The 27,409-nt window shown below is 37.3% G+C and overlaps 1 protein-coding gene across 4 annotated transcripts in view; it reads right to left on the reverse strand.

Moving 5' to 3' along the window:
- The window catches only part of PRKG1 (protein kinase cGMP-dependent 1), a 953,315-nt gene that overhangs the window by 115,748 nt on the left and 810,158 nt on the right, over positions 1–27,409 (reverse strand). For 3 of the 4 annotated variants that reach the window (XM_081157647.1, XM_081157645.1, XM_081157646.1), the window contains exon 8: positions 6,796–6,861. In XM_081157647.1, the coding sequence (XP_081013773.1) occupies positions 6,796–6,861 (66 nt within the window). Of the gene's footprint in view, positions 1–6,795; positions 6,862–11,355; positions 11,497–27,409 lie in introns of those variants that run through there. The other variant, XM_081157648.1, reaches the window with a different exon arrangement.

Here is a 27,409-nt window from a genome sequence, read left to right on the forward strand (position 1 = left end):
GATCTGTTATAGACAGACATCCACCAAGTCTCCCAAGATAGAAGCACTTCTCTCTCACCTCCCACATTTATTTCCCCAAACCTGCTTTAGAGAAACGTTTAGACTCTTAAACTCGAGTGAGCAATCTGTAGGGCCGTGGCTTAGCAATCAATCTTCCACTCCCTTCCTTCAAAAAAAAAAATAATAATAATACAAACTGTAACAGCAACAGCCCTCACCGTTGGTTCCTCATTGCCCAGAGGGTAAAGTCCATTTTCTTTTTGTTTGAGATATTAGGATATTTCTTTATAACTTGCCCTCCTCTTTTTGTTCCAACCATATCTCCCAGCACTCCAGGCCCCTAACCCATAAACCCTTTTTAGCCATACTCTACTTACTACTGGACAAAGGCCTTTCCAAATCCCAGGTCTTTGAGTATTTCCTTCCCTCAGCAGGAGCTGCCTTTACTCTCCTTTACTTGTAACATCCCTGCTCAGACTTAAAGACTTGAGTCACATATCGCCTTGTGCAGCAAGCCCTCTGGGATGCTATGGGCAGAACACCTTCCTCCACCCTCAGGTCTCCGCAAGTATTTTGAAACCGCACTGGAACGGTTCTCACGTTGATGATTTAACGCATCCGTTTTGACCAGGAGTTACTCCAAGTCAGGTAAAAACATTGCTATTTATTTTTATAAGCTCTGAATCTCAGGATGGGATTTGGTTTGGCATCTGTACCGTCAGCTCTAATTTCATCCCTTTTGACCAATAAGTGACCAAAGAAAACTGTAACAACATTCTATGGGGTTGTGACTTAACAGATTAGAGCTGGGAATTATACATACACCAGAGTTAAAAATACTACTTATATATTTGCCTTTAAACCTCCAAAAGACCAGCTGTCTGAGTGGATGAGACATGGCAGGTAACCAGTAAGTTCTAGTTGGGTGGACGAAGCAAGAGACTGGACCTTTGCAATGAGCTCCCTGGTCAGTGACGTTATATATCATTTCTCTATGGACTTTAGGAGAAGGTTCTACCATTTTAAAGTATCATCCCTCTTTCCATGCCTTTAAACAACAAGCACGGTCTCTGGATACGTCCCTTTTCCAGGGGAAATGTGCTTATTTTGCAGATAGACCATGCTTGCTCAGGGCGTGCTATAATTCAACTCACATCATTAAACTGAACCAATGTAATGTTCCCCTTTCTTCTAAACTTCTGCATTTTATCTCTCCTGCTTAATAAATATTTTTTGTAAAGCACACCAATCAATAAGAGCTCCATAAAAAAAAGGTAAGTTCAAATGACTGCAACTGACACCATTCTTCATGAGGCCCGTTTGCTGTCTTGTGCTTACCCTGCCAATATCCTCACATCACCCCAGATTTCATTCTGGAAAATGAACCAAAATAAAATCCACTTAGACTGTAGGAAAGGCTGAGGCTATGAAATAGTTTAAGTTTATCACCCTATCAGATAAGCAATGTGGCTACAGGTAATGTCACAAGTGGAGTGTCTATAGTCCTATCACGGGGACACAGAATGGCAAGCTATATAAAGACAAGCACACAGGTGGCTTATGGGGCAAATACCACTGGGTGCATAGGCCTTCCTGAGACTGACTGGGTCGGTGGGGTTAAAACGGTGCCTGAAAGATTCTGTTGTATCCAGGTTTTCTTCCTACTACTCTTCTCCTCTCCCTGCTTGGCACCTGAAAATTCTAAAATCTTTTGGATTTTCACGATTATTCAGTCTTCAGGAGTATGTCATCAAAATGCAAATAACTCTCGCAGAGAATCATCTTAATCTCTAATTAGCTGTTAGCCAAATTAATACAAAGCCTGGAGTGAAGTCCTAGAGAATGCAAGAGTGAAATTAAATCCAGGGACCAAAAACAAAGACACGTGGAGTGTGCATGCGGGCATGTAGCGTCTATAGAAGAAAATAAGGGAACTTGGGGGAAAGTGTCAGAGAGGGGAAGGCGAGTAGACAGATGGCACCTGGAGGGCAGACACTGAGGGCACCTCAAGTCAGGATCTTTATGTATTTGCTTATTCAAAAGGCAGGCCGAGCACAGAGTGGAGAAAGGTCGAAACAGGACTATGGGGGCTGCACTCAATTCTTCAATACTGTTTAAGTCAGGGGTCAGCAAACTGTGGCTCACAGGCCAAATAGCCAATTGTCTGAGCATTAGCTAAGATTGATTTTGATATTTTTAAATAGTGAAAATAAAAAAGTCTTAGAAGATGAATGATACTTCTTGACACATAAAAATAATATGAAATTTAAATCTCATTGTCTATCAGCAAAGCTTTACTGGAACACAGCCAATGTCATTTTATTTATGGAATGCCCTTGGTTGTTTTTGCTCAACAACAGCAGAGTTGAGTAGGTGCAACAAAGCTCATTTCACCCACAAAGCATAAAATATTTACTATCTGGCCCTTCACAGAAGAAATTTCCTACCTCTGGTTTAAGTCGTGCAGCGATGGCTTCACACTTGCATGCCCTCCTCAGGAAGCAAAAATGCACTAAACACAACCCACTATGTTTCTCGGGCAGGTTAGTGATCATTTATCTTCCTTGAGTGTGTGCCTGGATGAGCCTCCTACCCCCTGCATCAAGTTGCTTATCAGAAACACCTATAGCACTCTCCAGGAGAGAAGTTGGACAAATACTAAGTTCTGCATGTTTCCATCTCTTCTGACATTCTGACTCCAGTTTTAATACCGAGGCTCCACTTTGGGTACTGAGAAGTAGCCTTAGGTTTACCAATTCCAGTGACTTTTTTTTTCTTGGTAACCTGTTTGCTGCTCTATTTTTTAATGGATCTTGGGACCAGCAATAGACAAATGAGTTGCTTCCTAATCATTAGCCTAGTGGCTAAAATCTACTTTTTTTTTCCTTAGAATATTGTTACTTTTTTAAAATATATGGGATGGATATGCCTATTACACATGATGAACTGTAGCTCTAGGAGGTTAAAAACTTGAACCACAGTCACCCAAGCTTCCTTGATCTACAGAGATGCCTGTTTCTAAGACAGCCATTTGTAATGTCCTATAATCTGACATTTGACACTCCCTCTTAATCTCATCATTTTATGCCAAAGCACACTGCACTTCCTCTAGGCCAGACCTTGGTACCCATCCCCCAGACTCTCCCAACAACACAACTGGCTCCAAAGTGTAACTAAATATCACAAGTGTCACTGGTGAGAGGGTTAGCTATATGTGGTTTGTAAATTATTTTACTAACTCCTAGGGTCCCACGGAGGGCCTTAGGAAGCACCTGGAATAATTAGGAGGAAGAATAGGAAGACCCTTGGGTGCTCTAAAGGGCTTACCACCATGGAGCCAGAGATGTTTCTCAGTTTACTTCCCAATTAATTTTATTTAATCAATGGGTTTGGTAAAACAAAAGCTGAAATATGATAAGATATCATTTAAGCTAGACATTACCAGGGTGATGGTAAAAATAATTAACAGCCACTATGGCACAGGAACGGACCAGTCAGAATGGAAACTGGTCCTGGTGTTTGTCAAATGTCACCTTTTAGTTACTGGATCAAGGAGAGTTCTGCAAAGTCCTGGGTGGGGGAATCAGATGACCAGGGCAGCAGATGGGTGGAAGGCACACACACAGAATTCAAACCATTATTTACCAACCAGTACGAAAATATTTCAGTTCTCATAACCAGTATGCCTACAACTTGGAGATTACACAGTGAATCTGCAACTGATCTACAAGTCTAACTTCAAACTTAATTTCCTGGGGAGAAATATGTAAGTGTTAATATTTACTAGTACCTATGTTACTGTCTTAAATAATGATCTCAAGGTCCAAAAATAAATTATTTTACTTGAACATCTAACTTCATCAACACTTTTTCATGCCAAAAGAAGAAATAAACATTCTGTAACTGAATATGAAACACAATGATGCACTTACTCTCACATTTATTTCTTTTCATGAATTCTGAAGCAAGAGGTGCTAAAGACATCTAGTCATTTGTACATATTCAAAAAATGTATTAATGGAAATAGATTGTTCTCTAGTATTCTTTTAAAATCTGTTTTCACAAATTTTGGAATTATTGCAGATAGTTACTAAGATAATATTAGGCTGCAAGAAACCAATTCTCAGGGAATAGTTTTTGAGGAACACATGTATCTGTTTATCATTTTCTAGTTTGTCAATGAGTATTTGAAAAAAAAAATTCTGACATGCATGATTAGTTACAGCAAATTAATTCTTTTACTCTCCCTCTGGAATGATAAGTCATGCGCTTATGTAACATGGTAACTCACTTGTAAATTTGTGAAAGAAGCTGCTCTTGTTGACTGTTCTGCCATCTGTTTGCATGGGATGAAGCCCTGGTGCTCCCTAATTGGCCATAAATTAGTACCAGCCCCAGGCTTTTGACAGGAGCCTTCAGTTACAGTTTGATTTTTTTGTTAAGCTGTGAATCCAATATTTGGTGGGAAGCCCACGCTCTCTCTTAAGAGTGTAGAGATGCACTTCATGAGTCCTAGACTCAAGCAGTCTTCTATTTATGTTTAAAGCTAGACCTCACTCAAGGTGTCCTCTCTGTATATATCCCTAAAGATAAATTTATGCTGATTGCAGAGAAAAATTGCTAAATCTAAGAAATTTCTATGCCTTTTGTAAAAGGGGGAAGCAGACATTTATTGAGTGCTTACTACACATCTTATACTGTCTATGGACCTTTACATATGTTAAACTGATCTTTGAAACAATTTTATAATTTAGGTAATATTATCTTTCGCTTAGAATTTAAGTAACTTGCCCATACTATCATAAAATGGTGCAGTCAAGATTTAAGTACTGGGCTTTATTTGCCAAAGCCTGGGTACTCTCCACTGCGTACTATATATGACTAGGTTTGAGGAAAGAAAAATTTATGATGAGGCAAAAGTACGTGTGTGATGCTACTTGGTGCTCCTGCATCTCTCAGGACCTCAGTGAACGAAAATGAAGGAGCTGGACTAGGTGACCCACAAAATCTCATCCAGTTTGATTCTTTGTGATTAGGTTAATCTAGACTTGACCATTTACCATGAAACCTATCAAGTTATTAAGCTTCTATGGGCTTCACTTTCCTCTTCCGTAAAACACCTTATGATCACCACCCGGTTGGACAGGCTTCTCACCAGGTATTCTGCCCTTAGCCTCTCCCTCTAATTTACCTTAGGCAGCACTCTCAGGCTAACAAATACAGTGTTACAGGGACATTGTTTTGCTCCATAAAACTGTCAGAGTTACCCTTATCCCAATACTCAGTGTTCTTGGTGAACCAGCCCCAATATGTCTATGAACTTATTTGTCACAATACCTCCTCCACCTACCTTTACAGAGCCTCACTCTTGCCAGTTGAAATGGCTTATAGTTCCCTTGTGAGCATTGCATATGCCGTTCACTCTATTTATACGGCCTCTGCTGCACTTCCAGATCCACCTAATAATACCATTTCTTTCATGAAGACTTTCCTGATTCTCCTCAGAAGGAGTCACTCCCTTTTCCAGGCTCCCATAAACGGGTACTCTGACCCTTCTCATGTCCTGCCTTGCATGCTGATTATTTGTGCATATGCCACAACTTCTGCATGAAAAGCTAACCCCCAAACCAGGGTCTGTGCTGCTCCTTTAATCTTCTCAGGCCCCTGACAACGCCTTGTATATGGTAGATCCTCAGTAAAATGCGGGCTGAATGAAAGAATGAATGAGTGGGTAACGGTTGTTTCTGGGAACCAGACAAAGCTTCTCTATTTCAGAGATATTTCTGGATAGAACTATCACTCTGCAGCTGTGCCACTGCTCTGGTTCTAAAGATCCAACTCAGAGGGGCCCCAAACGAGAGATTTGTGAATCAAGTGGGATCCCTCGTTACCCAGGCCCCGCGCTCAACATTCAATTCCAACATTCTGGCTGGTCACATCTGCCCCCTCAGTTTCATTTCACCCTGACACTCACAGCCTAACCCAGCTCCACGAAAATGGAGATTTTACGGTTCTTCTCCTTGGATAGTCACTTGGCTTTTCCGATAAACTTATCAGAGGCACTGCAATGAGGAAGCATCTGGTAGGCTGCTTCCAGATAGTGCATTTTAATGTATTTTAATCATGCTCTTGGCAAGTCAACTATCTGATGTTTGCAGTTTAACCTACAAAGCATTGAGGTAATAAGAATACCAAGCCATAATGGAGGCACGGAACAGGGGTAGGCATCATGAAACAAACCTCTAAGGGCCCTAAACGTATGCCTAGGGCTAGGATTGATACTTTCTCCAAAACTGTCTTCCTGAAATGCTTCTACTATAGGAGTCTGGGGAAGGAAGAAAAGACAAGATAACCAAAACATGTTCAAGCAATAGGCCATTTCCTAATAATAATATAACTATTATTGTTAATATATTATTATTATTCTAAAAATTTACACAAATAGCTAGCATCGCCTGAGTGTCTCCTGACTGAAACACACTCGGACACATGGCTTTCCCTGCGTGTTCCCAATAATCCTGACAATATGGTTTATCACGTGCATTGTCCCCAGTTTACAAATGACCTGAGAGGAAGCTCACAGCGGTCAAGCACCATGGGGAAGATCACAAAGCTAGAAGGGCACAGCTAGCTCCTTCTAAGAATAATAGGAAATGACAGTCCAATATAGAACTCATTTTAAAATGAAAAGGCATGAAACCGATTTTAATGGCTCCACAAAATGATGCCTAATTCCAGGAACTAAGCAACCACCGCTAGGAGTGTGCAATATGCATAACAAAGCCGCGCACTTACTCTCTGTCGATCACCAGGCAGGTCACAGCTTCTGCGGCAATCACGTTGGCTGTTCTCACATCCTCCCTATAAAAAAAAATAGAGACGCTGAAGGAAAAATAGCCTTTAATGTCCAACAAAAGCGTTCATTGTGCTTCATCTGGGAAGCCTAGTAAGTTATGTATACTCTGTCCAGGTTTAAGCTTCGTTTGTCTTTCAAATTTCTCTGTCCTGAGGAACCAGCTTATCCCTGTCGGCAAGCACAGATTTTACAGTTGTGACTCAGTAGTTACAATCTTCAAACTTAAAGTTTCACTTTTACAAGTGAAACAAAATTTTATGTCATCATTCCCTGTGCTCTCTGGGGAATTAATGAATTAATTGGATGTTGATAAAGACAGTGATGAACATGGGCAGATGAAATTTTTTAACCCACCTGAAGCTATATTTCTGGAGACTGAGAGTCTAAGTCATGTGAGCATGAAGTTATCGTTATAACCTTGAGGACAACTGATCTGTTTCCATTATTTCCTTACTTTAGAGGCCCCGCAACTTCTAGTGCAGTTATTCATTTATGCCGCAGCTTACGGTTCATCAGGAGCATCTGACAAAGCTAAATCACACTGAAATGTGTATTCACTGTCTCTTTAGAAGCTTCTAATTTGTCACTGTAGGGATATCTATCAACCTTTTAAACCTTTTAAAATCTGCCCTGAGATCTCTGTCTTACCCAGTGGTCAAAGGTAAATTTGGTAAATTAGATTTCACCTTTCATTTTGAGCTACTAAAAATTTAATGGTACCAATGTAATAAAAACGTAAGTTATACTTGAAAATGTACTCTCTTCCCTAGAAAGGTAAAATTTCTAAGTTCATATAATTATTGATGAATATAAGTTTGAAATACATTACAGAGATATGCACATAGGAAATAATATAGTGTTACATTCTAAAAGGCATAATTAAAACATATGTATCTAATAACAGAATATAAAAATTAGTCTTAAAAATAAAGATATTTCTAGTGGATTTTTTCAAAATACACTAAGTTCTCATATAATTCTGATTTTGTATTTCGGCCACTCTTTCATTGTTAATACATACATCATGCTGTTAACATCACTGTTGCTTTATAGCAACTATTTTGTATTTAGTGTCTGGTAAGGCAAGTTTCTCCTTAACTAAAATTATTTTTCAGAAATATCTTGATGATATTCTTAAACATTCATATTTCATATAGACTTTAAAATAATGTTTTCTCTTCTAAAAAAAAAAATCTGCATTGGGACTCTGCTAGAGTTGTATTACTTTTATACCTTGATTTCAGACATAGGATTCTGATATTAAGTTCCATACAAGAACACGGCATGACTCTCCACTTGTTCAGATCTAGTTTTTTTGTCTTTAAATATTTCTTAGTCTTTTTCACTCGGAGCCTAACATTTTAAAAACAGTATTCTTAGGTGTTTTATATCATTAGTTTCTCTTCTGAGTGGCATTCCTTTTCCATTTCTGTTTCTCACTGGTCATTACTTATGAAAAATAAAAGTATTGATTATTGTATATTTTTAACCCACCGACCATACTAAGTTCTCTTCTGATTCTAAAATTTTCATTATCGCCTCCACAGCTCCCAGTATCATCCATTCTCCCAGCGCCTCCCTCATTCCCCACCTTCCAGCCAGACCGGCCTCCTTCCCATTCCTGAGCACCTCGTGTCCTTAACGTGCCTTCCCCGGGCCTAGGCACTTCGTCTCCAGCTCCCTGCCTGGCTCACCCGCTTATTTATCTTCTAGGCCTCAGCCTACGCGCCCCTTCCTCAGGGATGCCTCTGAGTTCACTGGAACAGGTTCCCTGCTTATTTATTCTCATGGCCTTACGTACCTCTTCGTCCAACCACTTATCACTGTTTATAATTTGTACATTTATTTGTTGAATGACCTGTGTCCCTCCAACTAAACCTCACGAGGGCAGGTTCCATGGCTGGGTCTGCTCCCCACTTACCCTAAACCCTGACACACAGGAGGTGGCACAGGCACCACAGTCCTGGGCCCTGGGTAGGACAGATTTCAGGCTCTGCAGTCCCACTGTCTAGATTCCTTAAGACAATATACAAGCTACGGGAAAGGCTCAGCTTTCTCCTCTGTAAAAACGGGGATGGTGAGAATGCCCACCCACTGTGCTGGTGTTAAATGAGATAATCAGGGCTTGTTTATCATGCCTGGCACATGGAGAGCAATGTGTCCTGCTGTTTATTACTCCTAACTCTTCTTGTCACCAATACTGTCATCTTTGTCCTCATGAACACGGTCTTTTATGAAACATTCCTACCCAAGAACAAAATGTGGAATTTCTTCTTGCTCCATATAATAGACAATATATTTTCAACTCCATTTTCACTTTCTGAGTGGGAATTTTCGGTGAAGTGGACACAAGTAGAAAATATCAGTAATGCCCATCAGGTCTTCCATAAATTGTGTGAATGGCTTGTTTCTGAGGAGGTTGCTCGTGGCGGCATAAATTACTACGAATTGCTGCCAGTGTAAAGAAAAAAGAAACCTATCACAGCTTTATAAAGTAGATTATATTAAATCTCACTTTCCCTAAAACATATTTCTATCTTGGCAATTTAGATACTGCTCACAGGCTTTCAAAGTATAATATACACAAAATAATGCTTCTTTTTAATAATATTTTCTGTGTATATATATTTTTAAAACATGATTTCATTACAAATTTTTAATATTTTAAAATTCCATCATATTGTCTGGCCTAAATTGAGTATGTATTTTTTTAAATGAATGCAATTTTCTTGCAACAAAAATATACATAGATATTTTTTAATTTGGATGGGGGGAAAAAAATCAAAGATCAGAAGAGTGACATAGTAAACAGAAATTGAAAATATTTTAAAAAGGAAAATTTGTAAGTTATAGCCTATGATCAGGTTTAGTACCTAGTAAAGTGACATATCAAAACAAAAGAGGTGCATAATATTGGGGAAAACAACATATTAAACAAGAGATGATAATATTTGCCAATTAATGAGCATCTAGTATATAACAGGAACTATATTAAGTAATTCACACAAATCTCATTAGATGCATCTAACAGAAGGTGCGTATTTCATCCCAGGTTTACACACGAGATAAACATTAAGTAACACATCCAAAGTCAGACATAGCAAATGAGTTGCAGCCCTGGAATCTGAAAAGAGATCTGTCTGGCTCCAAAGTCCATGTTCTTTCCACAACAGTCCACTGTTGATACACTAAGCTACCCAATTTATTTACACAACAGTTAATTTTAATTCAAAATAACTTCTGAGTAGTAAGTAGTCATAATGTCTCTCTGTCCATCATTATAAAAATATATTTGTTAATAAAAACAGCATTAATATGTTAATGAGTGCCCAATTGCAAAGCTAATTCAATGAAGCATTTTGATTCCCACACTATTAGAACTTCTACCTATGGCTATTTCCTAGCCCTGTTATGTTGCTTTATAATAATGCTACATAAAAATCGCAAATTATTCCATGTCAAGATCATTCAATGCCTAACTCATGTGGCTATTACACTGTCATTGTACCTCTATTAAGGTGCTTAATGCCATGATGCCAGTCTTTGCAGGTGTCTATAATGCCATCCCTGTGTACTCTGAGAGCTGCTCCTGTAAAAGACCATATAGTATCTTACCTAGTATTGACATATATAAATCCCTTCCTTTATGACAGCAGAAATTTGCGATGAGAAAATATTACTCATATAAGCTGACAATACCGTGATTTACCATATATGCTTATTTCCTTTGTAGGTCAAAGGACCATGTCAAGAGCAAATATCATTTGGATTTAGATATAAAATGTTGCATACTCATACACTACAGAGGTCCTAATAGCTCCATGCTGTTATTAAACTTATCTCTATTTTATAATACTAGTTTCCCACAGAACTTCTACTAAATCAGCAGGGTTTCATGTAATAAGAGATTAGACAAAGGGAAAGAGAAGAAAAAGGGAGATAGTGTTATTTTTAAAAACTGAACTATCTTTCCATTTAAGCTTTTGGCAGATTAAGGTATTTGATAATTTCTAATAGATGAATATATGAGATTTTGAAAAAAGCACTGGCCATGAGAGAATTTTATAACTAGAGTTATAATGTATGTACAACATACTCAATTAAAAACTTTCACCAAACACATATTGCCTTTGAACACTCAGCACACTTCTTTATAGGAAATAAATATACATGTATCTATAAAACAGTCCAGGCCTAACATGCATATTGTCTTTAAAAATAAAGCTTCATATTCATGCATTTCTATTCCAGTATTAGTTGATTTTAGCATGACAGTTAATAAACATGTACTATTGCAGAAGTAGCTACTGTTTGGCAGAGTAACAGATATTTTACCAAGTTGCTATTGATTAATGAATAATTAACTGTCAAGGCTATGCAGTTTAGTATAATTCTCTTTTTAAGCATTTTGGGAGGAGTTAGAAATTCCCTTCAATCAAATCATAGAGCATGAAAGATATTCCAAAATATTTGCAAACAACAGTTTTCTGTGCACTGACTCTGATATTCTTTGAACTTCATCACTGGAATCTTCATCATCGCTGTACCCCAAAGTTGAATCACTGTCAGTATCTGAATAATCCATGGCAAGGGTTTAACATGGACTCTCCTTGTTCTGAAGGAATTCTCTTGTGTGCGATGGCTGGTAGAGAGCTCGGCAGTTGATTGATATCTCAGGGGAACACCGAGTGCACGGGCCAGAGCAGAATGTAGTTCATGCAGTGTCTGAGTCAAGGCTCTCCCTTCTCAGCTCCACAGCACCGTGACTGCCATCCACAGAGTCCTAGCATTCCCTCGGTGCCAGCCTTCTTGGAAACTGACACTACTCCAACTGCCTACGAACTTACAGCAATCCATGGGTCAGAGCCCTTCATTCGCCGCCAAATGCAACAGTTTAATGTCCACAGTGAAGTTTGGACCACATAGGACACAATAAAGCCTTTTCATCCTAAAATCAAGGGCAATCTTACTACAACAAGTAGCACTATTAAAAATTAATAGGGTATGACAAGTGTCGAAGGGCTACTTAAGTGAAATTATACTTTGAATTAACTATGAACTAGAATTGTAGAGTTTATGGCAAATCCAACTGTGCTATTTGAAAGTTTATTCTCAGAGCAGATAAGTGTTCTTGAAGAATAACTTGTATAAGGCGATTCACTAATCCTTCTATTTAGTCGTGAAGTTATTCCAACATGATTTACATCTCCCATATTCTAACAGAACACGCACACTAGATGCAAAAGGAATTAAGACATGCAAATAAATACGTGTCTTCTCACCAAGCACGGCACAGAGTAAAGCAACCAATAAACGATAGCTTCTCATCATCAGCATCATCGTCACCGTCATTGTCACTTATGGTCCTCTAACATCCAGGAAGCCCAGGGCCCTTTTGAATACACTTTCCCTCATGAAACCTCCTTCTCTAAGTTTCTATAATAATGTCAGCCTCCCAATTCTTTTCTGACACCAACTACTCAGTTTATGTATGTTCTTGAATCCTTTCCTAGTTCACTGGAATTTAGGTGTTTCTCCAAAATTCTATTTTTGGTCCTATTTTTATTGCTCTGATTTCTCTTATTGGGGAAATCTCACATAGTCTCATGGCATCAGCTATTAGATTGATATGAATGACTTACAAGTGTTAACTTTTAACATTTACCTCTCTCCTAATGGACATCCCTGTGTGAAGTTCCACTGCAGCCTCTAATTCAAACCTAACTCACTTTCTCAATTTAGGGAAACATTTTGTATGCCATAATGAAATAACGTATCAAGAAAATCATTTTAGGTGAATAATACTATTAAAATAAATGTTACTATCTAGCCACGTGTATATTAAAGAACATGTATAAACAGAAAATACAACCTCTGCCCTTTAAAATCTTCCAATGAAGAATATAGGAGTCATGAAAAAGAAATGTATAAAAATCGATGTATTATCAAACATCTACGCCATCTCATGATTATCACAGAATTGAGTTTAGTGCAGATGTACTTTCTGGAGTCCACTTGAGGCAGTCTGTAGTTTCTCATCGGTAAGAGGGCCTCATGACAGGGCCTTAAAGAGAATGCCTCTCCGAGCAGAATGATTATAAGAGTTATCCATAAAGTAACTCCAAAGTTTACTCTTCTTGGAGCATAGGTGAATATTTCTGTTTACGGCATCAGTTCACTTCTTGAGAGAATGCAAATCCTCTTGGATCGATGCCCATGGAGGGTCACAGTAAGTAAAAAGAGAGTAATGAATTTGGAAGAATTTGATTTTCACTTCCTTTTTCATATATTCCTGCCAGGTTGCTAGCATGATGAAATTTTTATGTGACATATAAACTTCATATTCTCTGGCATGCTTCAATGACAATAAACACAGACATTCATTAGGTTGAACCAAACAAAATTGCCTTTTTTTTTTCATGTTAAAAATGACAATTTATGGGCAATTTTATTTGGTTCGACCTAATACATGGAGTTAGTAAAAGTGACAGAGGAGAAAAAAGCAATTGCAGAAAGATTTATACGCTGTTTCTTTTCTGTTGTTCACCCATTGGGACCCTAGCTTAACAGATTTTAGAGTTATCCATATTGCTTCCATACTCCATCTATGAACGGCTCCTCTCCTGAATGTTGATGTGATTGATGGCTTTTGCACTCTATCTAGTCATTTAAGATCATTCTCTCTATGTTCCTCATAACTGGGGTAAGAAATAACCACTGGGGAAATTCTGAATCTCAGTTTTGTTGTTGTTGCTGTTGTTGCTAGTGTACAAACGGCATTTACTCTGTGCTCTGGCTCCACATACTACACTCTTTGGCAAAGTCTTGCAAATTTAAAGAATGTCTCCCCACATTGTCCTTTATGGAGAGAAGGCAGAGCTTATTGTTTCGGTTTACCTTTTGTTATTTTACTAGTTGTTTGGAAGTACAGATTTAAATATTATAATGCCTTTTTTTTTTTTTTTAGGGGCCCATTTGGTCTTTATCTAAGTGATTTAGAGATATTTTAAGAGAAGAAAATTAAAAATCAAACCTGGAGTACAACTTAATAGATATTCAATTCATTTCCTAAAATCAAACACGTTTCTCTTAATTCTATTTTTCCCCTTCTGTGATTCATACCTCATAAAATAATCTGGATTAAGATAAATCAGGTGGTTTGTTTTACTTTTCAAAGAGACTTCATGGAATTTTGTTATGTAATTGGCCAGAAGAGTTTCAATTTTAAGAGGAGATATTAATAGATACATTTTTATGGGTGTCTCTTGTGTCATAAGGACTTTAAAGAATAAAATAATACATCGATCTTTTCCTTTTTCTTTGTTTCTTCTGCACTTCACAGAGCTGAATATCAATTCTTCAATTTCTCCTACCTTTAAAATAGAGGAACAGCAAGCGCGTTGGAATGATGGCTGGACAATGTATGAGTGAATCTCAACGACACATGTTTGAAATGAATGTTAAGTTGCATGGTCACATATTTCAAAGGTTACCTAAAGCGCCTTCAAGCCAGGGAGGGTGTTTTCTCTTGTAAGGATTTCTAGGCCACATGTCAGGAGAGTGTCTTCTGTGTCTTGTTCTATTGCCAAGTTAGCGTGAGACCTTGAGAGAATGGCACATTCCCTGTTCCATTTTTCACATGTGAAATGGTGATTCAAATCACTGCTCTATTCTCCTCTCTAATAGCTAGAACTTTACCAGCATGGACATTTTCATGAAGTCCTAATTATTAAGGTTTTTCATGCTCCTGAGACAAGTTATATTGAATCCAAACATATTTCTTTCGATAGAAAAGAATGCAATTGTGATGAACATGTAAGTGGCGTATCATGGCACAGATTTTCATATTCATATTTTGATCTGAGACCAATAAAATAAATTTTCACATAGAAATCAGACACATTCATTTCAAATAATATATTCTCATAACCAGAAATCAAGAACAAAGTAAAAAAGTCTATAAAACCATATTTTGATGATTAAAAATTAAAATTGAGATTTTAATTGAGTTTATTTAGGGAAGAGAAATATCCAGAATTTTAAACAGAGCTAAACTGTGAAAACTCTCTTTTTTTTTGGTCTTGTTACTTGCTCATCAAATATTTCCTTTTTTGCATTAATTGAATAAACAAAATTTTTTAGTGATTTTAGAATTCCCCGCATCCAATATGTTATAACTGCATCCAAATTGAAGATTAACTTTGAATTAAAGATGAACAGAAGAAACAAATTAGTTGGTAAAGAAAGAAAAATCATAGTTATGTGTATACAAGACCAATTTGAATAAAAATTGCTAAAGCCAAATCACTGCAAACAATATAAATTCCTATAGTTGGTGTTAGTTAGAAAAAGCAAACCTGGTATTGAACTTACTAAATGTATCAATCAAATTTTACCAAGAATTTTGGTATGTTAGACATGCTTTGCCTGCCCAGTCCCTGTGATTTAAATTATACATAGTATAATGGCTTTAAAATATTATACAGTTTTCATACTAAATATTTGAAAGCTAATTTCTTTAATATGTAAAGTTTCTACAAGTCAATAAAAATTAAAAACTAACATCTCACTTAAAAAATAAGCAGAGTATAAACAGACAGTTCATAGACAAGAAAGAAATGGCTCATCTAACAATGAGAGAAATGCAAAGGCATGTAGAAATATAATCAAGTACAATCTTTGTAGACAATTCAGCTTTGTATAACAATTCAGCACTATTTATTAAAATTTTTTGGCAATTATTTATCCTACATACGTGCTCACACTTTTGAAAAATAATAACATTAAAAGAATATTACTACAGCATATACAAACTTGAAAACATGTAATAACAAGGTTGAAAAATGTAAATATCCATCAATGTGGGATTAAATGAAATTTTATACAATAAATGTAAGGTAATGTTAAAATATTAAAATAATAAAAGAAAGCCTATATGTATATGATCTCCAGGATATCTTAAGTGAAAACACCATAGTGTAGAACCATGAGTGTTTGCTTTCATTTGTGTAAAATACACACAAACAAACATACATCAAAATGTGTGGCTTGCTTTGGGATGCATTAGGAAAAGTAATTACACCCAGGGAAGAGAATGTGTGATCCAAGGTCAGGGAAGGCTTTTGAATTTTAGATTATGTACTTGAATTACCTGTTATAAAATAGGTATTTTTTAAAGTAAATATATGAAATAATAGAAATTGGCTCTTATAAGAAATTTGTAGGTAAAGAGGCTGGTGAGGTCTTTTACCCTCCTAGAAGGCCTCATCTGTGTTGACTGCATGTTTAGCTGCTCTCCACCCCTGGGCCGCCTGTCAACCCTCTGCCCAAAGCAATCCCCAGCTAGCAGGGCTAGTGCTAACTGACACTGGGCAGGCCTATTCTGACTACATGGAAGAGAAACCAGCTTAGCAGTATCTACGGTGGAGCAAGTAACGTTTGGCACAGTATCGGCCAGTGTCACTTACAGCACTGCCTTTTGCCCCACTTTTACTGGCAGCAGTTATAAGAACCAGATGACAAACTAAGAAAGGTATTTTTTCAGAAGGGACAACTGCTCCTTATGTTAACCCCCTTCACAACTTTTAGGGTGCCACTTAGATCTTTTAAAATGTTAAGGTACCAATTGCATGTGTAAATATACAAACTTTTCATATAGATATCCAGGTATGCATCTAATAATTAATATTTTTATGTTTAATATTTGAGACTGCATTTTATTATTTCTACTAGTAATTGAGAAATAAATTTATCTTTACAATTTTTCATAATTTAATCACACAAGGTACATTAACCACATATAGTAAGTCATGGTAAATCTTTGCATTGAGGGAATAGAGCATAGTAATTAGAAGAAGAGATTCAAGCATTACTTCATCTAGGTTCAAATACTAGATGTGCCATAACTGTGAGACCTTGAGTAAGATTACTGCTTGTCAATTTTCTTGGGGAAATAATAGTCTTTAATAGGTCCTATTTCTTAAATAATAAGCAACTAAATATGTAAAAAGCACTTAGATCAGTGTCTGACTACTAAAATCACTCAGTAAACATTATACAATAATATTATTATTTCATTATTATTATACGATGTCTAACCCCAATAAATTCTATTCACTTTTTTACCTACTGATGGACCATTATTATTTCCATGTCTCTTCTATTAATCTAGAAAGATGCTCAAGAATTAACAATCATTTCTTCACAGTAAGTTCCTCTGCTGTTAATATGAAAACATGCTTCAAAGTGCAACCAAGGATTTCAAATCACATTGACAACATGCTCTACTGTGGTGTATTCTTTAACCTGAAACCTACAGGAATGGATTAAAATGGTTTCATGCTATAATTCAGAAAAGAATGTCATTCATTTATGCATTCATTCATTCACTGATTCATTCAAGGGGTAAAGAACAAAATACTTGCCCTCCAAGATGTTACAATCTAGCAGGTAAAACATATTGGCAGTTATGATACAGAATGCAGTGTCATCAGAGGGTGTCAGGGGTGTGAACAGTGTGGGAGAGTCACATGGAAATGCCCCGCCTGACTGTGAGATGAGTGGTGGAGGGGCAGGGACTGATGGTGGAGAGGATCACGGAAAGCTACAGGAAGAAGTAATGCCTCGGATAAGAGCTAATGTGCCTGCAGAGATTTATAAACAGAGTGAGTGAGGTGGTCATATCACCAGGAACAGCCTTTGAAAAGCATGAGACAATCTTGTGCATCAAGAACAGCAAGTAATTCAAAATAGCTGAAACCCTGGGAGCAAAAAGAAGACAGAGAAACGAGGCTGACCATCAGATTGGTTATATATTGGCTATACAAATATCCTTAAAAATTCAACAGATTGTTTTACCACATTAAACCTATAAAAAAAACCTAGATGAAAAGACAGGATGAGCAGGAGGAAAGCATGGAAATGTGCTCCCAGTTGTGTAGGATTCTTTATTTTGTTTTCTTTTTTGCTGTTAGAGACTAAAGTGAATTGCTAGGAAAAAGCATGAAATCCTTCCTGGATAATTGCAAGAAGAAATGTATTTACATGAAGTTAGTGGTGGCGACCTTAGTACCAAGAAGTCTTCCCTGATTCATGCCACCCCATTGCTCTCATGATTCCCTCTACTCAATCCACCCATATTTCAATTGGCATGACCACCAACACCAAATATGTTGAAATTCTACTCTACTGTATCATAGATCATTAAAGACTACTTATGGCCTTAGATTTCTCATCCATAAAATGTGTTTCTAGGCAGAGGGCAGGGAAAAAAGTAAAGTGCAGAAAACCCAAACAATTACAATAAAATGTAATTATAATTAAAATGAAATGTGCAATGATATGGTCAAAACACAGGGGAGCAGCTGGTGCCACCTTGATGGGAACACTTCAGGCACAGCCTTCCTGGAAGAACTTACGGTTGGTTGGAGTCTTAAAGGATAGAGTTACCCAGGTAAGGGAAGAGGTGGGATACAGTGCAGTGGTGCAGGAAGTGGTCATGCATATTAAGCAAGGAAAGCAGACAGTTGAAAAACAGTAGATAAACTACAAACATTTCTGTGTCTTTAAAGCACTAGAGTAAAAGTCAGGGAGTAGTGTAATTATCAGCCGAGAAAGGAGGGCAGGAGTCAGACGGCAGAAGGACCTAGAGAGAGGTCCAAACTACTTAACAGAAGATATAAACGGTGCACTCTCAGGTGACACTGCTCAAGTGTCTCCAGGAAACTTTTCAGCCTGGAGGCATTTCACCTTGATCCTCAAGAACAAACTATTTATATCTAGAGAAAGCCTAAAATTAGATAGGATTAAAACATTCCCATAGACATACACAAGATCATCTGTCAGCAACTAACTTCCTGAATTATATTTCACATCTCTTAGTGTCAAAGCAACAGAATGGCTACAACACTAATAAGCACCATCTTTGCTAAGAGATTTTAATAAGAATAGAAAAACCTCACCATATATACTATGTTTTGTTATTTACAAATCCTATAATCCTGGTAAGACTGTCAGCAAGAGCTGTCATTACACTGCCAAGGGAGAAAAATTGTTGTAACAAAGTGTTAGTACAACAGCTGATATTTTTGCACATTTACTGTGGTGCTACGCACTGTGCCATGTGCTCTACATAACTGTCTAAAGAAGAATTTGAGATTGCTTCTCCAAAATATTTTCCCTACCGACTTATTTCCTTCTTCCATCTGCAATTTCCTATATTGTATGATCAGAAGAGTATGGGCATTGGAGTTCAACATACTCAGTTACGGACCCTACTAGTTATACACCTTTAGACAAGTTACTTAACCTTGTTGAACCTGAGTCTGCTCATCAGTAAAAACAGGACTATACTATCTACATTGCAGGAAGATAAAGATTCCATGAGATTATCTAAAGGAAGACCTCTGGCACACGTTCAGCACTTATAGGCATTCGTGAACATTTCCTGGCGGAGCTGGTTCAGGTACTTTTTCAGTCCAGTGAAACATAGGCGCATTTGGGCATCTGGTTTTGTTTGGCAATTCAACGTTCACAAGTGTCAGGCCACCCGGCACGTGCAGCTCTGCACAGATCAGTCACATAAAGGGGCAACATTACAGCTAGGGTGGGTTGACTGTTGCGGGGTGGTACCAGCAGTGTGGTAAATCATGCTTTTTTTGAGAAATCAGTCGATATTTTATGAGCTCTTTGCACTTTTGCTGGAAAGCACAATTCCAAACTACAGCCCAGCTCTACAAGGCACACTGCGTCTCCCAGAACAGATGTGGATCTGGTTTTACCCCCTTTTATCTGCTCCCTGCCCCCACATATACCATGGCCTTTTGCCTCAGTGTCTCAATATGCACTTCCTAGGGTATCGATCTTCCTTCCTTTCTCCTTTCATATTTCTAAAAAGAAAATAAGCAAAGAGAAACAAAAACAAAAAAACATGTGAAATGGGCAAATCCTCAACAGATTACAGAAACAGAGTTCTGCTGCCGAGGCAGCCTGGACCCAAAGTCAGCCCCTCTAAAGGCTTTTTAGCGCCACCTTTGAGATAAACACATGGGGCATCATTACCTTGGTTTTTGCTCCCAAGGAGCATGGCAAAGGTCTTAAGACATGTGAAGTGGTGGGTACAAGGCGGGAGCCAAGAAGACAAGGAAATACCATCCTAAACCAAGTAAGCTCTTTGGCACTACTGTACGTGGCCTATTTAGGGGAGTTATATTATTATTCTTATTTTAAAGTCTTTTTTAAAAATAAAACCTTTTATATCTAAATAAATGGTAGATGTGTTCATTAACTTCCTTTCTCCAGATGGTCAAGAGGTTAAAGTATGTATTTTCCTGACCAAAAAAATAAACTTGAAAAAATAAGCTGGCTCGTCCCCTTTATCTGGCTTGATAGAAACATTTTTAGAAACTGCAGCTGCCCTAATAGGAAAATGGTTGTGGGAAGGGGGAAATAATGTGATTTCCCGAATCTGCCTGCTACATCTTTGGCTGAAGTTCTTGGTGATGTTCCTAGCCACCACGCCTCTTGGGCTTTGATGACTTTCTGATGATAAGGTTGTACCACTTACTAATATTATTCTTCCTCCTCAAAATGAATACAAAATTTCACTTTAGACATTTAGTACCATTATAACAGCTGTCTAATTGAGAAGTAAGTTACATGAATGAATTATGTACATTTTCAAAATGCAGCTTTTTATAATAATCAACTGATCTGCAGAATGGGCCAGTGCCAAGCTTTAAACTTAGAAGAACATAGTAAACACAAAAGAGAAACAACTAGCTGTTCTGTTGCCCTGCTTATTTATAGTATAAAGAGAAACAATTGGTCACATTACACATGACAAAGCAAAATGTGATCCACTTGGATACAGACAAACTTCTGAGTAGACCACACCTAAGGCATCTTTGACAGGTCATTGTCCGCAAATGCAACAAGGATAGAGGCGCTTCTCTGTTATCTTGGTAGACATCACAGGGGGACGGAGATCTCAGAAAAAGCATGTACGCCTTCAAAAGCTTTCACAAGGTTAATTCTACCAGCTATCTCTACAGAGATTAAAAGTAATCACCTCTCATACATCTGTGGCTTCCTTGGTATAATTTCACTGTGCTAACAAATATTTTAACACCTTAAACTCTCTTCAAGAATTTAAAGAGAAAGATGGCATATAAGAAGGAATATATATGAGACAAGAAAAACCAACTAACTCAACCTTTGTGTTACTCCCATAAAAGTTCTGAGATGTCTGGCTGTCAATCACCCTCTCCAAGCCTTCAGCTTCCCTCTGTAAGGATAGTGTATATCAATATTTAGCTGGAGAGAGTGTGTGTGTGTGTGTGTGTGTGTGTATGTGTAATTTGAAAAATAGAAATGTTTAAAATAACCACTGCAACCCTGACAAGTGTCAACAACTGGATCCATGCTCAATTGTGTACATTTAGTATTTTTTACAATACATTTTCCCATGTTGATAGAGCCTAGGTGATTGTGCCAGCTACACTCTATTTCACACGGCAAATCGTAGTTTTTCTTATATATGGTCTCCAAGCTGGGATTAAAGTAGTAAGCAGCAGAATTGTTGGACTGACAAGGAATACCCAAAGGCAACATTGGAAAGTAACACACTGGTGATAAAAATCTATGGCCCATAGATTTTGAGTTGTAATAATTCCAGTTACTTCTCCCATTTTTGTCAGTCCAAGAAAGCAAACTATAAGGACTCAGAGAACCTGGGCTTCATAATCTTAAGTGGTAAGAATTTGCCAAAACTTTGTCATCTTGTTAGTTAAATAGTTGCTACTTTTAGGATCTTTTTTATATTTTCCAGAAATTCTATTGAGACCACTGAGACATGAGATAAGGAACAACATTTGAAAAGTTCAAGTGATGATTTACAGAGATAATTCTGAAAAACGTAATAATCTTTTTCTTGATATTGTAAATATTTTGAGACATTGTGGAAGTTGGAGAAAGTTTCCCAAATGACTCACTGCTCAGCAGGCTTTATGTAAAAATGTCATTCCTCAGGCTCTCAAACTCATTTGAGAATTTAAAATATTTGAATGAACATTTTAGGTTTCATTATACATCTTGTTTCTTAACTGTTGTTTAGTAAAATAAATAGAGAAGACTATAGCTGTGTCTTTCTCATAGTTTTGGTCTTTGTCTAAAATGCACTGCGTTGTCAAAAGAGCATCTTTGAGGTAACCCGTCCATGGATTTATGGTAACTTGAGGAAGCTGAGAGGCTATTTCTGTTTCTGGGTAACCTCTTGTTCTGGTCATTCTATTGCCTGGGAACTAGCTACCCTTGTATCTCTAGTGCAGAATTTTCACACCCCACCACTTAACTTACATACTCTCTATGCTTTCAAAACCTCATTGAAATCCAATCTCTCCAATGACACATTCTCCAATTCCTCTGACTCGTGCTACTCTTGAGGGGATCAGGACATCCTATGACATTTAGAGAGAAAGTGGAGACTTCTAAGTCACACATACATTAATGTGACAAGATCAGGCGTGCAAGTAATTTGTTGCTAACAATAGCTGAAAGGTGCTTTTAAATATAGATACATATAAATAAACTACAGTAGCTTCAGAATTATCCCAATTTTTAAAATTTGAGTTAGACATTCTCATTATGTGTCTTTACAGTTTGCTTTCTTGGATTGACAAAAATGGAAGATGTAACTGGAATTATTACAACTCACAATTTATGCTACAGATCTTAATGCTTCTCACAAGGGCCATCCATGATTTGTACCATCAGTTTCTCTCACTAACCTGTGAGTTTCTGGAGAAAGAGATGTTGTCAGATGTAGCAAGTGGAAAATATAGATTTAGCAAATATTACATGGAACATACTTATACTTAAAAAATAGTCCTAGTTTACTTTAAATTCAGACTTAGCTAGGCATCCTGTTCTGTCTGGGAAACCTAGTCAAGAAACAAGCCATGCTGAGTAGTTTCTATATTGTCAATACTCTGGTTCAGTGCTGGATACCTGGAGGGCTGTCATTAGATACGTGTAATTTGAAAGGTTTTTTTTTTTTTTTGCTATTATTTTTAAAATTCTTTTTGGATTTATTGGGGTGACATTGGTTAATAAAATTATATAGGTTTCAGGTGTACAATTTTATGATACACCATCTGTGTATTATGTTGTATGTTCACCACCCAAAGTCAGGTCTCCTTCAGTCACCATTTATCCCCTCTTTACTCAAGACTGAGTTGTTTCATTGCTATTTTTAAAACAAGCATTGAAGAGAAATAGAAGTAAACATTTACTTCTCTGCATAATTTCAAAGACAAACTAAAGGAGGAGCCAAAGGCTCCATTCTACCCTCTGCTACAATCCTGCAGAGTATTTGGCTACATGCTGCAGAGCCAAGGATAACTTAATGACATGAAGCCTTAGTTCCACAGGGCATTTCAGGGTTATTATCTCATCCTTAACACAGGTTGAGTGTCAAAATATGTCAAGTAGACCTTTTACTGGCTTCTTAAAGATGTGTTAAAGGAGAACCAACTCTAAAACTCCAGTGATCCAGCAACCTAAAAACTACAATATGAAGTGTCTTTACAGACATCGCAATGTCTGCTTCCTTCTGGAATGGGAGACGATTCAGACCCTGATATGGGTTTCTTCCAGTTGGTAATAGAGAAAAGCTATTATCTCTTAATTTCACTAACCAATAAAGCAGCCATCTACTTTGCATATAAATTTGATGAATTTCTCCTATTAAGATTTTAAGAAGACATGAATAAGACTTCTTCCCACTGATTCTTCAAACAGCATCCCTGTGACCTCCATTTAGTTTAACTAACTGAAAAAGTACCATCCGCACATATCAAATGTAGGTGAATGCAACCTCTAGCCAAAATAAATTGAAAATAAATTTTATATTTCCATATCCTTCCAAAAAGGCAAAGAAAACATTACACGTTTGTGGCTAAATTCTGAAAATCAAAAGATGATCAATGGGTAAATAGAATAGTTTATCTATTACTTCATTGTCCATTTAAATATATATATATATATACACACACACACACACTAAAAAATAAATATAAAAACACAGCCATTATTTAATCATTTGTTCAGAAAAGAAGAGTTTAAAAGTCAGAGTTTATGTGTAATTTTAAATATGAGTTAGAATGTAACTAATTCTAGGCTAACTTAATTTATGGGCTATATATATGTTTTAACTCATGACAGAAGATAGATCATTTGGTCACAGATTTGAGAGCTGATTTTAATTTTTTTCTTAGATGTGATTTTCCTGACACCGAGAAATACCTAATAAGATATATGAATCCTAGGATTTGCATTTTATTGACTTAGCTGATAACACAACTAATGATCACCCTGATGCTATTTCACATAAAGAAAAAAAAAAAAATGAGGCTTTCAAACAGACTTAGTCTTCTCTAATTAATTTTACTATCATTTCTCCTAAATAGCCTATACACATATATTTCTTCCTATGCAAAATATAGCCCAAATCTGAGCTAAATTCAAAGGTTCAGCTGAATGAGATCCTGCTGAATTTTACTGAGCAGCTGCTTTGTTCCAAGTACCTTGCCAGCAGTCCTCACATGCACTGTTGCATTTACCCTTCACCAAAAGTCCCTTGAGGTGGGTGTTAAGATCACTGTTTCATACCTGAAGATGTCACTGAGGTTTCCCACACAGCACTGTCTGCTCTATACTCTGAAAAACTATAGGAATTACTGATTGAATTATTTTAAGGAATATTACATTTTAATGTCTCATAGTTTTACCTGATTTTGTTTGAACAATCTGTCTTTATATTAACATTTTGGAGAAAGGGGCTGGCTATTCTTATACAACACACCTGGCAAAGGGTTACATGTATAATAGGTATTTTTAAATGATTCCATGAATAAATAAATGAATGCCTAGTGATAGGCAGCTGGGTTCTGTCGTTCTTTTTGTAGCCTCTTAGTTCCATCAGCAAATAAAGGGAAGTGTATTATTTGGTACCCATGTATTTCATCATGTATAATATGATATGGGGAGGTAAGCAGATGGACAGGAGCAATTCAATACTGTAGCAGAAACTGTCCTTGGGTCCCTTAACCACCGCAGCGCATGTGGGCTCGTGATGTAGGTTTGCTCCCCAAACCCAAAGCTGAGTCTCTTTAGGGGGATTGCCCTCAGGCAACTGGAATCTAGGTGTCTATCAGTGAGCAGAAAATACATGGGGATTTACGTGGAGAAGTGGTCTTAACCAATGACTGGGTGTAAGGGCATGAATACTCCAGTCCTCTCATCACAGTGCAGCTCTGAGGTGTGAACTGCACTGTTCCCACAGCTTTCCCTGCAGACTGAGCCTACGTGACACTCCTTGAGATTCTGCTTGATGTTTATGATACCCTTGTTGGCTTCTTCACCCATTGGTCCCATTTCTTAACTTTCATATCTATTGTTTCTGGCAACACTTCTTAGACAAGTCACTTTTATGGGGTCTTGGGTCACAAGTTTCACTTCCCAACATAAAACAAATGTGTTCTACCAGGTAGCCAGCCACAATACATTTTAGATACTGAAAATAACTGTGGTTTAATCAAGAGCCTCAATTAAAAAAATAACTCTGTTGGAGTAAATGGCACTGTGTAATGTCCTCCCAAAAAAGACATCTATATCCTAATCCCAGACCTATGAATGCTAGTTCTATGGCAAAGGGAAATCAAGTTTGCAGATAGAATTAAGGTTTTGAATCAGCTGACCTTGATCTAAAGAGATTATCCTAGATTATTCAGTGGGGTCTGTGTCATCACAGGGTCCTTAAAAGTGGAAGAGAGAAAAAAGAGAGCGTGTTAGAGTGTTTGATACGAGAGACTGGACTGGCCATTGCTGGCTTTGAACATGCAAAGGGGCCACAAGCAACAACATACTGTAAGCCTCGAGAAGCTGTAAGAGGCAAGAAAAATGGATTCTCCCCTAGAAACTCCAGAAGGATCTCAGCCCTATCAAAACCTTGATTCTACCCTAGTGAGACCCATTTTTTAGTTCTGTCCTCCAGAAGTCTCAGATAATAAATTTGTGTCATTTAAGTAACTCTGAGTAACTCGTTACAGCAGCAATAGGAAACTAATACAACCACTGTCAATTTATTTCTGGCTCTGGAAACTAGTGGTTAGGTGACCTTGGGCAAGATATTTTAACCCCTCTGCACCTCATCTGTCTTTATTGGTAAAATGACTACCTACTTCATGGAGCTGTTCTGAACACTAAAAGAGGCAATATACAGATTATTTAGAGGAGTACTTGGCCGAGTAAAAATTCATTAAATGATGCTTATTCTATTGCTGTTGTTAAGTGCGCTGTGTTGTAGTCCTGGAAACTTGAACTTTCTCTTCCTTTGAGTTTATGTAAATCTCAGGATCTGAGTAGGATTTCAAGAGAGGTGCCATGTAATACACATGTAAGGGAACACTCTGATGCTTTGCCTCAGCAGAGGTCCACACATGTTAAAGGGATGAAACAGGATTCATAAAATATACAGCCTAGTTGCCTTAAGTATATCAAATCCATGTTCCTTAATATTTCTCAGGCCACAAAATGTGGTGACAATGAAATATAAATTGGACACCTGTCTCCAAAGTGTAGGCAGTATTAGTGGTATATCAATAGCTTTTGAAAGTGGTATTCTATTATCAAATTAAGGCAGGAATGCAAAAGAAAAATAAATTAGCCTGTATATTTTTATCTTTTTTTTTTTCAGAATTATTTCAGAAATGCAGAGGTGTGTGCAGACATGAATGCTGAATATAAAACTAAGCTAAGGAGACACATTCATCAACATGAATGGCATGTATATGAACATCAAATCCTCTATGATTGTTTGCATATATCCATCAAATTGCTTTAGCCGAAGAAACTTAATAGAAGTTTCTTAGACAACCACTAATAAATATGTTCTGGGCGATAGAGCAGAAGCAGCAAAAATGAAAAAGGAATGAAAGCAGCATTAAAAATGTCATTCCCATCGAGCTCTGTTCCTTTATAAAAGAAACTTAATCCTTCACTTGTCTCAGTATAATCCCAGTGAGTACTAGAGCAGCTATAAACAACTGGTTGGAAAAATTAAAATGAAGTAAAGGTGATCCACAGATGTTAATGCCAAACACTATATGAAACTCACAAAGCAATTTCAATAATTCGTCTCGGAAAAATGTTCTTACTTTGGCCATAATCGCACACAAACTAGGTAGTTTTTTGGCGGCAGATGTTTGTATTTTATCTCTGAGGGATAAAGGAAGACTTCTTGAACAGTTTTCAGGGTCTTTTAGAAAGCCACAGATAGGGATCCACTCAGGTTGGGCTCATTTTGGCTGAATTTGGATCAACGGTAAAGCTATAGCATCTTACTCATTGGTATAGTGACAAAGACCAGCTAACTTTGCAGTTAAAAAACAAAAACACAGTTTTGCCATACAGACCACACATTAGATGGACTTTGGCATGTGACAAACACACATCCTTCACCACTGCTGGGCCAGGTGGGAATGCTTCTGACTCCCT

The sequence above is a fragment of the Miniopterus schreibersii genome, assembly GCF_964146895.1.
Source record: "Miniopterus schreibersii genome assembly, chromosome: 14".
In the NCBI taxonomy this organism is placed as follows: Eukaryota; Metazoa; Chordata; class Mammalia; order Chiroptera; family Miniopteridae; genus Miniopterus; species Miniopterus schreibersii.